Source organism: Fringilla coelebs (assembly GCF_963513975.1).
Source record: "Fringilla coelebs genome assembly, chromosome: 27".
Classification (NCBI taxonomy): domain Eukaryota; kingdom Metazoa; phylum Chordata; class Aves; order Passeriformes; family Fringillidae; genus Fringilla; species Fringilla coelebs.
Genome location: NC_140053.1, coordinates 5603940 through 5618100, shown reverse-complemented (window position 1 = coordinate 5618100; position 14161 = coordinate 5603940). Strand labels below are relative to the sequence as shown.

General features: G+C 60.4%; 2 protein-coding genes across 2 annotated transcripts; both read right to left on the bottom strand.

Moving 5' to 3' along the window:
* Positions 1–2252: 2252 nt before the first annotated feature.
* On the bottom strand, positions 2253–9006 carry AGPAT1 (1-acylglycerol-3-phosphate O-acyltransferase 1; the record flags this gene model as incomplete). Its single annotated transcript, XM_084222251.1, has 7 exons — positions 2253–2298; positions 2750–2912; positions 3082–3154; positions 3654–3749; positions 5059–5234; positions 5753–5886; positions 8825–9006. The coding sequence occupies 7 exons, from the start codon at positions 9004–9006 to the stop codon at positions 2253–2255; spliced, it is 870 nt and encodes a 289-aa protein (XP_084078377.1).
* A 3302-nt stretch (positions 9007–12308) lies between these two features.
* PRR29 (proline rich 29) lies at positions 12309–14161 on the bottom strand. The gene is made up of 4 exons (XM_084222306.1): positions 14047–14161; positions 13264–13391; positions 13100–13167; positions 12309–12433 (listed from the first exon to the last, which is right to left on the bottom strand). The coding sequence occupies exons 1-4, from the start codon at positions 14155–14157 to the stop codon at positions 12399–12401; spliced, it is 342 nt and encodes a 113-aa protein (XP_084078432.1). The 5' UTR covers positions 14158–14161; the 3' UTR covers positions 12309–12398.

Genomic DNA, 14161 nt, shown 5'->3' with positions numbered 1-14161 from the left:
TGTCCAGCGTTCCAACAGCTTCCCTGTGTCCTGGTGGGAATGTGGGACAGCTGAGGAGCTCCACGACAGCCCCACAGTCCTGAGCACATCCCCTGCTCTGGGGCCTTGCAGTTCCCTTCCCCCTGAGGCTGTGGGAGCCATGGAGTCACAGAGTTGTTTGGGTGGGAAGGACCTTAAAGCCCTTCCACCCCTGCCATGGCAGGGACACCTTCCCCTGTCCCAGGGTGCCCCAATCCCCTCCAGCCTGGCCTTGGGCACTGACAGGGATCCAGGAGCAGCCACAGCTGCTCTGGGCCCCCTGTGCAGGGCCTATGGGAAGCCATGGATGGTGCTAACCTTTTCCATGGGATCTCAGATGACCACAGCTCTGACTCCATGCCTGCCCAGCTCAGGTTTTGCTGGACACAGCTCTGTGCCCACCTCCCTGCCCTTTGGAGCAGCCCCACAGGCTGTGGATGGCCGGAGGGGCTGGACCTGCCACCCCCAAGGACACGAGGCAGGAGCATGGCCCGAGTTCACCCAGCCCTGCAGGAAGTGGGCAGGGTCAGTGCCCTGCCAGACATCCCGGTGGGATGAGGAGCCACGGCTCCCCCAGCGCCCCCAAGGCCACCAGTGACCCCTGTCCCCAAGTGCCACATCCACAGGGCTGTGAAGCCCCTCCAGGGATGGGGACCTAGCACTGCCCTGGGCAGGTGTGCCAGGGCTGGGCACCCAGAGCAGCCAGGCAGGGCAGGGCTTGGAGCACCAGAAAAAGCAAGGTGTTCCCAGAGCCCCCCTGCCAAGGCTTTTTCCTCTCCTCAAGCTTTCACCTCCCAGTGCCAGTGGAAACCCAGGGAGGGCTCTGGCTGGGTCCTGTCCCTCCAGGCAGGACAAGGTTTTGGCCAGAGCAGCTGTGGCTGCCCCTGGATTCCTGGCAGTGCCCAAGGACAGGTTGGACAGGGCTTGGAGCCACCTGGGACAGTGGGAGGCGTCCCTGCCCATGGCAGAACTGGATGGGCTTTATGGTTCCTCCCACCCAAACCATTCCATGATTCCGTTGATGCTCAACCCCCCAAACCCAAACTTTGGGTGGCCAAACCACCCCAGGGGTGGGGGTGTGGTGGAACCCCCAGGCCAGCTCAGAGCTGACAGACCATGCCACATGCTGGGAATCCTGGGAAGCAGGAAAGGATTAAAGGAGTTTTCTGGGACATGGGACCTTCCTGTGCCCTTGGCCATGTCCATGTGACATCTCCTGATCCCGTGGGTTGCTCCTCATGGGAAGCCTCTTTGCAGTTTGGTGTTGCAACAGATTTGAGGAGGATTTCCTCCATAATCCAGCTCTCCTGAGAGCAGGAATGGTGCCTGCATTTGCACCTTTTATCCCAGGGTGGGAGGGAAACCTTGCCCACCCTGCTCCCCACAAGGGGACAGCCACACCCTGCCCTGTCCCTGCCCTGCTGCCACCCTGGGGTGCTGGCACAGGAGCTGCTCAGCTGGGAAGCAGCCAGGAGATCCCAAATCCCTGCCTGGCTGCAGGGAACCACCCAGCTGTTGGATAGGTCATGGTCCAGAGGCCATGGAGAGGCACCTTCAGGCAGGATTGTGCCCGAGTGGGCCCCATCCAGGTGTGGGTGGGAATTTGAGGCTTCAATGGATGCTCTTGGTGTGCATTTAGTGGTGCAGGGAGAGTTCTGCCTCAGGGGCAGCCCCAGAGCAGGGTAACCCTCACCCTGCCATGTGCTCCTCACACCAGCCCTGGGGTGTGCTGTGCTCCCTGTGCAGGGTGCTCTGTGTGTGTGTGCAGGGTGCTGTGTGTGTGCAGGGTGTTCTGTGTGTGTGCAGGGTGCTGTGTGTGTGTGCAGGGTGCTGTGTGTGTGTGCAGGGTGCTGTGTGTGTGCAGGGTGCTCTGTGTGTGTGCAGGGTGCTGTGTGTGTGTGCAGGGTGCTCTGTGTGTGTGTGCAGGGTGCTCTCTGTGTGTGCCAGGTGCTCTCTGTTCAGGGTGCTCCATGTGCAGGATTCTCCATGTGCAAGGTGCTCCCTTTTCAAGGTTGTTTCGTGTTCAGGGATGCTCCCTGTGCAGGGTGAAGTCTCCCTGAGAAGATGGATCCCCCTCAGCCCTCTCAGCACAGCCAGGACCCAGCACCAGCTCCAGACTCTTTAATGTCCCACCCTTGGCTCACAGCCCAGCACCAAGGATGCTCTTCCCCCCGGGATGATCTTTCCCCCCCAGTAATCTCCCCTGGACCTTGTGTCCTCCCCAGGCCACCCACTCAGAGCTGGCTGCACCCAAACAGCATTTCCAGCTTGTAGGAGCCTCTGGAAGGAGAATCCATGGGGAAGCCAAACAATCAGGGGTGGATAATGGGGCTGTGAGTCCCCAGCCCTGCCTGGACCATCCCTGCCCTGCCCAGCAAGCAGGCAGGGGCCATCCTGGGGGACAGCCACAGCTCCAGGGGGACAGCCACAGCTCCAGGTCTGGCAGAGGATCATCCAGGGGATGCAGTCACAATGAGGGATTTTAGGGGCACCTTGCTCTGTTTTGGAGGGCACCTTGCTCTGTTTCGGGGGTGCTGCCTGGTCCCCATCCTGCCCTGCTCTGCTCCCCTTAGGGCACCGTCCTGCTGGGGCGGTGGCAGGGCTGCAGGACACCTCCTCAGGGGACAAGGGACACCTCCCTGGTGTCCCCGAGGGACTCACTCCCTCTGCCTATTTGCTGCTCCTGGCTGTGTCCCCCTGGCCCTGGGGGCTGTCCCTGTCCTCCCCTGGCCTCAGCAGAGGCTGCTCCATGTCCTGGTCCCCATTGTCACTCATGGACATCTGGGCCAGGGCTTCGGCCATGGCCTGGTGGACACTCTCGGTCAGCTTGGGGACATCCTTTGGGCTCAGGCCACACGTTTCCACCCTGGGAAGGACTTGGATGGTGCAGGTCCCTGGGAGAGGAGGGAAAAGCCAGGGATGTGTTAGAGGATCCCACCAGGAACGGGGCGTTCCCCCGGGCATCTTCCACCCCACCCCTCAGCATCCCTCAGACACCCCCAGGTGCCTCATCCCCAGTGCCAGGCCTGGCCTCTGCCTTGGGAATTCCTGTCCATCCCTTACCAGAGGTGAATCTCTTCTCCTTGGGGCTGAAGAAGTCCCTGTATGGTGAGATCACGATGGGGACAATGGGAACCTGCAGGACACGGAGGGTTGGGGGGGGGGTCCAGGGAGAGCCCTCCCCAGGTGAGACTCCTGCTCCTGCCTGCCCTGCCCTGGTGCTGCCCAGCACCATGTCCCTCCCTGGGGAACAAACCCCCCCATCCCTGGGGACCAAACCCCCCATCCTTTGGGACCAAACCCCCCATCCCCGGGGACCAAACCCCTCATCCCTGGGGACCAAACCCCCCTGGGTTTTGCTGGGGAAAAATCCCTGCATCCCTGGGGACCAAACCCCCTGTCCCTGAGAACCCAACCCCTGCATCCTTGGGGACCAAAATCCCCCTTGCTGGGGACCAAATCCCTGCATCCCTGGGGGCCAAGTCTTGCACATCCCTGGGGATCAAATGCCCCATCCCTCTGCCCTAGGATTCACACCCACCCTGCTCCATCCAGGGTGAGCCTAAGGGAAGAAATCATTTAGGAAAAGGCCTCCAAGCCCATCGAGTCCAACATTTGATTGCCCATTTCCTTACCTGGGCCTGCACAGCCAGGTGGAAAGCACCACGCTTGAAAGGCAGCATGGACTTCCCCGGGTTCCTGGTGCCTTCTGGGAAAACCCACACACGGAGCTGCAGGGGACAGGGACAGAGGTGAGCCCGTGTTTTAGGCTGAAAGGTGAGGCTGGGGTGTGTGTTCTACCCCCATCTGTCAGAGCTGGGGCAGTTCTCTCTGTTCATGGGGCAGTTTTCTTTATCTCTCCCACAGCCCATCCTCCCTCCAGCAGATCTCTGCTGTCCAGGGCCACTGAGTGTCCCTGCAGGGCTGATCAAATTCCATCATCCCATGGGGAGATGCTCTGCCCAGGGCAGGAGCCAAGCATTCCTACCTGGATACAATCTGCCCTGGAACAGCACAGCAGCCTCTGCCCCCTGCATTCCCAGAGGAGCAGCTTTCTCCTGCCCTGCATTCCCAGAGGGAGAGCAGGCCCATCTCCAGCAGCCCTGCAGCTGCAGAGGAAAAGTCCCCCCTTGTGCAGGATCCTGCTGCAGCAGAGCCACAGCTGGCACTGCAGGAGGGCTGAGCCCCCATGGGATGGGGCCGTGCCACCCCTGGGATGGGACAGTGCCACCCCCATGGGATGGGACAGTGCCACCACCCTGACACACAGGGGGGAGGGCATGTTCTGACTCTGTCTGCGGTTGTTGGGGTTTTTTTGTACTATTGCATTTGTATTTTAATTTTCCTAATAAAGAACTGTCATCCCTACTCCCATATCTTTGCCTGAGAGCCCCTTACTTTCACAATTATAATAATTCAGAGGGTGGAGGTTTGTATTTTCTATTTCAAGAGAAGCTCCTGCCTTCCTCAGCAGACGCCTGTCTGTTCAAACCAAGGCACCCTGACCTCAGCTGGGTCAGTCCTGCCCACAGCCTGTGGCATTCACATTCTCTGAACAGGATTCCTTGGCCCAGGTTTTTTCTCCTGAGAAGCTGAGAAGCCTCAGAGAAAAGGAAAACAATTCTTATCTCATTTGCTTCTCCTGTGTTGTGCTCCTGTGGAATGTGTTTGGAGATAGTTCACCCCCAGGTGATTGTTCCATTGCATTCTGCTGGGAGTTGTTTTCGCTCATTGGCCAACTGGGGCCAAGCTGTGCCGGGGCTCTGGAGAGAGTCACGAGTTTTCATTATTATCTTTTTAGCATTCAGGAAGTGTCCTTTCTGCATTGCATTGCATTGCATTGCATTGCATTGCATTGCATTGCATTGCATTGCATTGCATTGCATTGCATTTCTTTAATGTAATATAGTATAATAAAGTAATAAATTGGCCTTCTGACAGCATGGAGTCACATGTATCATTCTTCCCTGCCACGGGGCTTGCCATGCGTTCACAAGAACAGCCCCTGCCCCCCCGGTGTCCCGCAGCCCTGTCCCTCACGTTGTCCCTCCTCATGGCGCTGGCGGTGCGGGCGATGACCTCGATGGCCGCGTCCCTGCGCTGGCGCTCGATGAAGATGATGCCACTGAGCCAGCAGGCCCAGCCCACCGTGCCCAGGTACAGCAGCTCCCGCTTGGCGATGGGCACGCAGCGCTCGGGAATCACCTCCACCATTCCTGGGGCGGGGAGAACACCCATTAACGCCTTCCCAACCCCCGGCAGTGAGAGCAGAAACATCGCCTGGGGAAACTGCTTGGAAAGGAACCCCAGCCTGGACAAACCAGCTGGATATCAGCAATAAACTCTGCGGCTCAGCCAGTCCTGAGGGGTGATAACTGCGGAGAGGAGCTCTCTGGAGAGGCCAAATTACATCACTGCACAGATTGATTAATCATTTATACCCGACTATAATTTATACCCTAATTAATCAATTATACCCTAATATAGGACCAGATTGGGGTTATTTTAGCCTTGACTTGGAGGACTTGAAGCCGTCCCAAGTCCCAGGACCACTCTGCGGCATCACCTCCCGTTGTCCCTCCTCTCCCTGCAGCCAGCCCAGTCCCAAAAGCCCTCCTGGTCCGTTCCCTCCCACATCCCTGCCCTGATCTCGGTGCTGACCCCCCAAAGCCATCCTGGCGCACCCTGGAGCCCCCAGAGGCGCCGGGGGTCCCCCCGCGCTGCCCCCACGCACCCATGAGGTCGAGGGAAGCCTGGTGGTTGCAGACGATCACGAAGGGCCCCGGCAGCCGCAGCCGCTCCGAGCCCCTCACCCGCATCCTGATGCCGTAGAAGCGCTTGAGGGGCAGGAGCGCCGCCCGCAGGAGCCTGCCGAGATAAGGGACGAGATAAGGGACGAATCAAGGGACGAGGTAAGGGACGAGGTAAGGGACGAGACAAGGGACGAGATAATAAAGAACAAGATAAGGAACGGGATAAGAGACGACATAAGGGACGACATAAGGGACCAGGTAAGGGACAAGACAAGGAATGAGATAATAAAGACCAAGATAAGGAACGAGATAAGGGACGAGATAAGGGATGAGATAAGGGACGAGGTAAGGGACAAGATAAGGGACAAGACAAGGAACAAGACAAGGAACAAGACAAGATGAGGGACGAGAGAATGAACGAGACAAGGAGAGAGATAAGGGATGAGATAAAGGACGAGATAAGGGACCAGGTAAGGGACGAGACAAGGAACGAGATAATAAAGAACAAGATAAGGAACGACATAAGGGACAAGACAAGGAACAAGATAAGATAAGGGACGAGAGAAGGAACGAGACAAGGAGCGAGATAAGGGATGAGATAAGGAACGAGACAGGGCACAGGGACGCGTGTGAGGAGCGGCTCTGCACCGGCCGGGGCGGGCGGGGTTAGGCTGGGCTGCGCTGCTGGACCCGGGCTCAGGCTCAGGCAAGCTTGGCTTTCTCACACATTTGCAGCCTGTGAGGCTCAGAACTCACCTGGCTCCCACCTGAGCCGGGCCCAGCTCCTGGCTCAGAGCAGAGGGAGCTGCTGAGGAGGGAGAGTGAGCAGCACGAAGTGGTGGCAGGGAAAAAACGGGATTTTGATGTGCAGGGATGATGGGAAAGCAAAAAGAGAAGGGTGGGATGGGGATGGGGATGGGGATGGGGATGGGGACGGGGATGGGGACAGGGACGGGGATGGGATCTTCACACCCCACCGAGGACAAACTGTCCCTGCCCGGGGGAGGCTCCCCAGGTGCTCAGCTGGATCCGTGTGTGGACAGAAATCCAGATCCCAGAATCCTAAAGCCAGAGGCAGATCCCAGCCAAGAGGAGCTGAGCTGGGCAGGGATGGGTGGCAGAGGGACAGACAGATCCCCAGGGACATGGGTGACCCCGGGGACCGCCCCTGCACCGCTTTGTGCGGCAGGGGGAAGGGAAAACCAGCCCGGACATTCCTTAGGGGAATCACAAATGGCTCCACCTGAGCTGCAGTGGCGGGAAGAGATGGATCTGAGTGGAACAGCGGTGTCACATCCCGGGAGGGCTGGACAGGAGGAGGAATATCGGGATGGCAGCGATGGGTGACGCTCAGGATGGGAATAATGAGAGGAGTGGAGGGAGGAGGGGGCACCAGGGATTCCAGCAGTCGTGGAGACAAAATCCTGGGACACGTCGGCGTTGGAATGGGGCACTGTCCGACTCACAGAGGTCTGTGCCAGGGTCCCCACATCTGTCACTGCCCCCAGGGGACCGCGCAGGGCACAGGGAAGGGCTCAGCACCGGGTGAGAAGGAAGAAGGCGGCACAGGGTCCGCGGTATCGCCCCCATCCCTCGGGAGCCGCAGGCTCGGAGATCCCTGAGGATCCGAGGAGAAACGGCGCCCCAAAGCCAGGACTAATGACAGGGAAGCGCTCCGAGCCGCAGGCTCTGGGATCCGGAGGAGAGGGAGCTGGGCGGGCACGGAGCTGCCGGGGGGACAAGATAAGCGGCGCGGATAAGGCGGGTGAGGCACAGCCTCCCTCGGGATCGCCGCCGAGCCGGGAGCGCTGGCTTGGAGCGGCCCGGGAGGCGCCCTGCATTCCCCGGGAAGGAGCCAGGACAGGCTGCAGCACCGCCGGTACCGCCGAACCACCTCCGGTACCACTGAACCACCGCCGGGAATGCTGAACCATCACCGGTACCACCCAACCACCGCCGGTACCGCTGAACCTCTGACTGATAACACCGAACCTCTGCCGGTGCCACCGAACCTCTGCCGGTGCCACCGAACCTCGGACCGGGAACACCGAACCTCTGGCCGTGCTCCCGCCGCGGGCCGGGATCCCTCCGCACAAATCCTCAGCGAGTTTCTCAAGCCGGGATATTTTCCCTGTGTAATCACATCTGGGCTCATCCTGCCCGGGAATCCGGCAGCGGGATTGCAACACCCAGAGCGCGCCCAGGCCTTCCCCCGGTGTTGCACTGCGATGTTATCTCCCCGGTGTTATCTCCCCGGTGTTATCTCCCTGCTTCCACCCCCGGGAACAGAGTCGGGACCTGGCTGTGATCAGGACATGACTGTCACAGGGACAGGGCTGTGCCCCTGACAGATGATGGCACCAAGACATCCCACAACCATAAAAACATGGAATGGTTTTGGTTGGAAGGGGCCTTAAACCCACCCAGTGCCACCCCCAGCCATGGCAGGGACCCCTCCCTCTGTCCCAGGCTGCTCCAAGCCCTGTCCAACCTGGCCTGGGACACTTCCAGGGATGGGGCAGCCATGGAATAATCTGTGCCAGGGCCTCCCCACCCTCAATCCCTCTGCCAAAGTGCTGTTCCCGGGTCTCCCATGGGCAAAACCAGAGCCAGGGACACAGCACTGGGCAAGTATCTGCCCCCTGCCCTGATGGTACCTCCAAACCCTCCTGTTACCCACCCAGGTGATGACCCCAACATTGCCATGGCCAGGAATGATCCCTCTGATGTTATTTTATCCCTCAGGGACCACAAATCCCAACTCCAGCATGGCCTGACCCTCCCTGGGCACAGCCAGCACCTCTCACACCACAAGCTGTACTTCACTGCCCCACAGATGTGACCACAGCCCTGGCCTTGGCCCCAGGGCTCTGCTACCAGCTGTGACCCAGCTGTGACCCAGCTGTGGCTCCAGCCAAGGCAGGACAGAGCCTGTGGCCACAAACCACAGGATTTCCTGCAGCTGAGCCAAGCCCAGCCAGCTCTCCCCACCCCAATGCCCATCCCCATCCCCATCCCCATCCCATCCCCATCCATCCCCAGCCCTTGCTCACCTCATGTTCTCCACGGAGCGTCCCCGGAAGGCGGCCAGGGGGGACAGCAGGGTGGCCAAGGCCACGATCCAGCAGTTGAAGAAGGCCACCTTGCAGAGGAACTGGAAGGGGGGGCTGCACCTGTAGAGCAGCAGCGCTGCCAGGGGCAGGAGCAGCAGCCCCTGGAGCAGCAGCAGGTCCATGGTGCTGCCCCGAGCTCAGCCCGGGCCGGGCCAGGTGAATCAGGAGGATCCTGTGTGGGTGGCTGGGGCTGGCCCAGGGGAAGGCTCACTGTGGATCTCATCCTGAGGATGGAGTGGCTCAGGTGGAAGCAGAACACCCACCCAGGGGTGGAGAGTGGCCGTGAGTCACACGGGGACCCTGAGTCACCTGAGGTGTCACTGCTGTCACCTCCTGGGCTAGTGACAGCTATTGAAGACTCCAGGTTGGTAAGATCAGACCTGCTGCTCACTAAACTCTTTCTGTCCCGGGAATCTGTCCTGTGTTGCCACATTTCTCTTCACAGAGAAAAGCAAGGCACAATTCTTCCCAAGGATTTCTGAGATTCCCATTCTCTGAACCTCAGAGAAAGGAAAACCCAATTCTTATCACTTGCTGTGCCTGTGTTGTGCCAAAGTAGAATGGAATATGGAGATTGTTTACCCACAGTGATGGTGTTTTGTTTCCCTGGCCCATCAGGGCCCAGAGTGTGTGTGTGTGTGTTGGACTGTTGGACAGTCATGAGAGATTCAGTGCAGTGTGTGCAGAGTTCAGTGCTTGGCAGGTTCAGTTTTAGATTTATAGAATAATATACTCTAATAAAGGCATTAATTAGCCTTCTGATATCCATGGAGTCAGATGCATCATTCTCTCTCCCTCACCAACATCACAGTTGTCTTTGATTTACAACAGTCCTGGCCACAGGGCTGCCAGCCCTGGGAAAGGGAGTGTCAGCTGGTGGGGACAGCAGGAGCTGCTCCTGGTCCATGGCCATCACCCCAGCCAGGCTGGGCACAGCCACCTGCTGGCACCCAAACCTCACCCTGCAGAGCATCAGATTGCTGGAAGACAATCCCACCTGGAATGGCAGCAGGAACCACTGCTCCCCATGCCTTGCTCAGTTTGGGCAGCAGGAGCCCCTCTGCCCTTCCCCTCCCAGTGCCCAGCTTCTGTCCCCAGGGTCCCACAGTGCCAGGGGGCCGGGCTCTGCCAGCCCCTGCTGCCAGCCCAGCCTGCAGGGGTGGCAGCCCTTGGCCCACTTGGCAGCCAGGGGCTGTGTTGCATGAGGTGTTTTCACGGGTGCAATTAGCACAGGCTGTAATTAACCTCTCCTCCTGCTCTGATACCTTGCAGGATCCAGGCCAGCCCCTGGAAACTCCTGGAACCAAATCCTGGTGACAGCAGGGACGCTGGGCTGGTGTCAGCCCCCAGCAGCCTGTCCCAGCCCCTCTGGTCCAATCCCAAATCAGGGATCCCAGAATCCCAGGAGGGTTTGGGTGGGAAGGACCTCACAGCCCATCCAGTTCCACCCCTGCCATGGCAGGGACACCTGCCACCATCCCAGCTGGCTCCGAGCCCCGGAGCCTGGGCTGGGGAAGGGGGCACATCCCTGTGCCGCTGCCAGAGCCTGGGCTCAGCCCTGGCCCTGGGCCAGGAGCAGCAGACCCCCTCGTGCCTCCCCAGTGGGGTCTCTGGGGTCTGCCAGCCCCCCCAGGCCACTCCTGGGCCAGTGTCACCTCTGCTGGGGCCACCCCAGCCCCCTGCCCTCCCCTGGCAGGAGCTGTCCTCAGCCCGGCACCTCTGCCCCGCTGTGCCAGGGCTGCCCTGGCACTGTGATATTTTATGACAAATCCCTTCACCAGGACCTTTTCTCCTGAGAAGCTGGGAAGCCTCAGCTTCTCCATGTTTTGCTACTTTGGAATGTGATTTGGAGAATTGTTTACCCAGCTTGTGAATTGTTTTTAATTAATGGCCAATCACAGGTCCAGCTGTGTCGGGACTCTGGTCAGTCACAAGATTTTATTATTAATTCCTTTCTAGCCTTCTGATGTCTCCTTTCTATTCTTTTAGTGTGGTTTTAGTATAGCTTTATCTTTTAATATAATATCATAAAACAATAAATCAGCCTTCTGAAACATGGAGTCAAGATTCTCATCTCTTCCCTTGTCCTGGGGACCCTCAAACACCCCCACACTGCCCTTCCACCCACGCCTCCCCTGTCCCCTGGAGGTGACAGAGATGTCCCCAGGCTCTGGCCATGCTGGAGGGTGCCCCAGTTTGACCAGTAACCCCGGGGTTACGTCCACCAGGGGTGTTGCAATGCCCATTGCTTCACCCTCCCATTCCTCTCATTATTCTCATATTAAAGCAAAGATTGGGTCACATCCCGAGCCCACCCTTCCTGCCCAGCCCATTCCAGGTGACTCCTCACTCCTCCTCCCCGTTCTCTGTCCATGGGGGAGCCCTTGGGCACCAGCCTGCTCTCCCATCAACCCCAGCTTTGCCTTTGGATGCCTCCTTCAGTCCCTCCCCGCTGGAGGAGCTGGACCTTCCTGCTGGAATCCACCTGATCCTCCTGCCCCACATCTGGGAGCTCCTCCAGGGGCCAGGCTGGGGAGGATCTGCTGCTTGCAGAGCTCAGGGAAGGGAAATCCTTCCTTCCACCGGGCAGGGCAGTCCAAGGAGGGGGTTTAAGGTGCCTTTGTGCATCCTCAGAGCTCCAGACCACCAGCCCTGAAGTCTCCTGCCAGGAGCTCCGCTCCAGGGAAAAGCCTGGAGCCCCACCCGGGCACAGCAGGGCTGGCACCCCCTCATGGGGCTGGGGAGGTGGCACGGGCAGGGGACAGCTCCCAGCACCCAAAAGCCTCCACTCCCCCCTTCCTCCTGCTCCCGGGGAGCTCAGGGGTCTCTGAATCCTGGGGAAACTCCGGGATTTCCCTCTCAGGCTGCTCTCCCCACCACACCCGCCAAGATCCCGCTCTGCCTCTGCTCAGCCAGGAGATCTCACTCTGGAGCTCCAGCACTGCCCCAGCACCCCCGGACCTGACAGAACTCCCAGGACCCCCTCCCCCCCAGGCCTGACAGACCCCCAGACCTGACAGACCCCCCAGGCCTGACAGACCCCCAGACCTGACAGACCCCCCAGGCCTGACAGACCCCCCAGACCTGACAGACCCCCCAGGCCTGACAGACCCCCCAGGGCTCCTCTCAGCCCCCCCCCGCCCCCCCAGGGCTCTGGGCGCCCCCAGCCCCGAGGGAGCCCCTGCACCCAGGCACGGAGCCACCAGCCCATGTAATTACAGATGCTTAATTAGCGACAGCAGGGCGCTCTCTTAACAAAGCACATTAATTACAGGCGATGCTGCACTGAGAGCTAAAGGACTAATGAAGGCGGGGACCGTCCTCTGTCCCCACCTCCGGGGACAGCACGGCCTGAGCCACCCTGGCCTGGAGGGGACCGGGGTGACACCAGGGCTGTGACAGGGCTGGGACAGCCCTGCCTGGGGGGCTCAGCGGGGAAACCACCCCAAAACCCCAAAAGCACGGGAATGGTGGAGCATCCATCCGGGATCTTCGGGGTGGGGGGAGGCAGAGCTCAGAGCCCACTCTGCTCCTCCATGGAGTAAAACTCTGTGGGGTGCGATGGGATAACGGGATAACGGGATAATGGGATGGGATGGGATGGGATGGGATGGGATGGGATGGGATGGGATGGGATGGGGATGGGGATGGGGATGGGGATGGGGATGGGGATGGGGATGGGATGGGATGGGATGGGATGGGATGGGATGGGGATGGGGATGGGGATGGGGATGGGGATGGGGATGGGATGGGATGGGATGGGATGGGATGGGGATGGGATGGGATGGGATGGGATGGGATGGGATGGGATGGGATGGGATGGGGATGGGATGGGATGGGATGGGATGGGATGGGATGGGATGGGGATGGGGATGGGGATGGGGATGGGGATGGGGATGGGGATGGGATGGGATGGGATGGGATGGGATGGGGATGGGATGGGATGGGATGGGATGGGATGGGATGGGATGGGATGGGATGGGGATGGGGATGGGGATGGGGATGGGGATGGGGATGGGGATGGGGATGGGGATGGGGATGGGATGGGGATGGGGATGGGATGGGATGGGATGGGATGGGATGGGATGGGATGGGAATGGGATGGGGATGGGATGGAAATGGGGAGCAGGGAAGCTCAGCCTGGGGTGAGGGAAGCCTGAGGGAAAGTCGCTGCTGTCGGGGCCATGGGGACAGTGTCCCCTGGGCTGTCCTTACCCTCCGCTGGGGGGACACCGGGTCCCACGGTGCCGGTGGCACTGGGGGGCGGCGGGGGGGGCACAGCTCTGCTGGAGAGGAGCGGGGACAGGTCAGTGACGGATGGACGGTGTCCCCTGGAGCTGCTGCCACGCCGGGGTGGCACCGAGCCCCCCGGCACTCACCGCCCGCCCGCGGGTGAGGAGCGCAGGAACCGCACGGGGGCCGGGCGGGGCGCGGGCCAGGGGATGTAGTGATGGTGGAAAACCACGGCCTCCTCTTCCTCCTCGCCCTGCGAAGGCTCCTCCAGCGCCTGCGGGGGGGACAGAGGCAGGGCTGAGCCGGGCTCCGGGGCTCCCAAAGCGCCGCTCGCCGGCGATCGCACCCGGCTGCTCCCGCTGGCGGGGCTCGGTCCCACACAAAGCCCCGGGGGGACACGGGGGGTGGCAGCCCCACAGATGGGACCAAAACCCCGCGGGAAGAGCCCTTTGGTCTGTGTGAGAGCCGTCTGAGACGGCAGGGTCCAGTCCTGGCCGGCCCTGCCCGGGTGGCACTGGGAGGGCAGGGCTGGGTGCCAGGCGGTGCCAGCTGGCAGCGAGCTCAGCAGCTGCTGCAGCCCAGCCCTGCCCCAAAAGCTGCATTGTTCCCCCCAAGGAGATGAAATGTTTTGGTTTGAGATGGATTTCTAACTGGCAGCCCCCGCAGAGTTCCTGCTGGGTTGAGCTGAGCTTCCAGAGGGTCCCAGCTCTTCCCAGCTGGGCTGAACCTCTGCCCGAGGCCTGGCTGCTGTCTGAGCTGTCAGAGCTGGGCTCCAAACAAAGCCCCAAAACCCCAAAGGACTGCTCTGAGCTGGGCTGGGACGACCCAGGTGCTGCCCCCAGAGGGTCCCAAAGCAGGATGTGGTGATCCTGAACAGCCCTGAGGTCCCCCTGCCCCATTTTTGATCCCTCTGCCCCCCTGAGCCTCACCTGGGCAGGGGCTGGGGCTGGCTCTGCACTGAGGGGCATCAGAGCTGCCATGGCCAGGCCGTGCATCAGCAGCTGGTGCATTTGGGAGCTTTGAATCAGCATCAACTCCATCAAA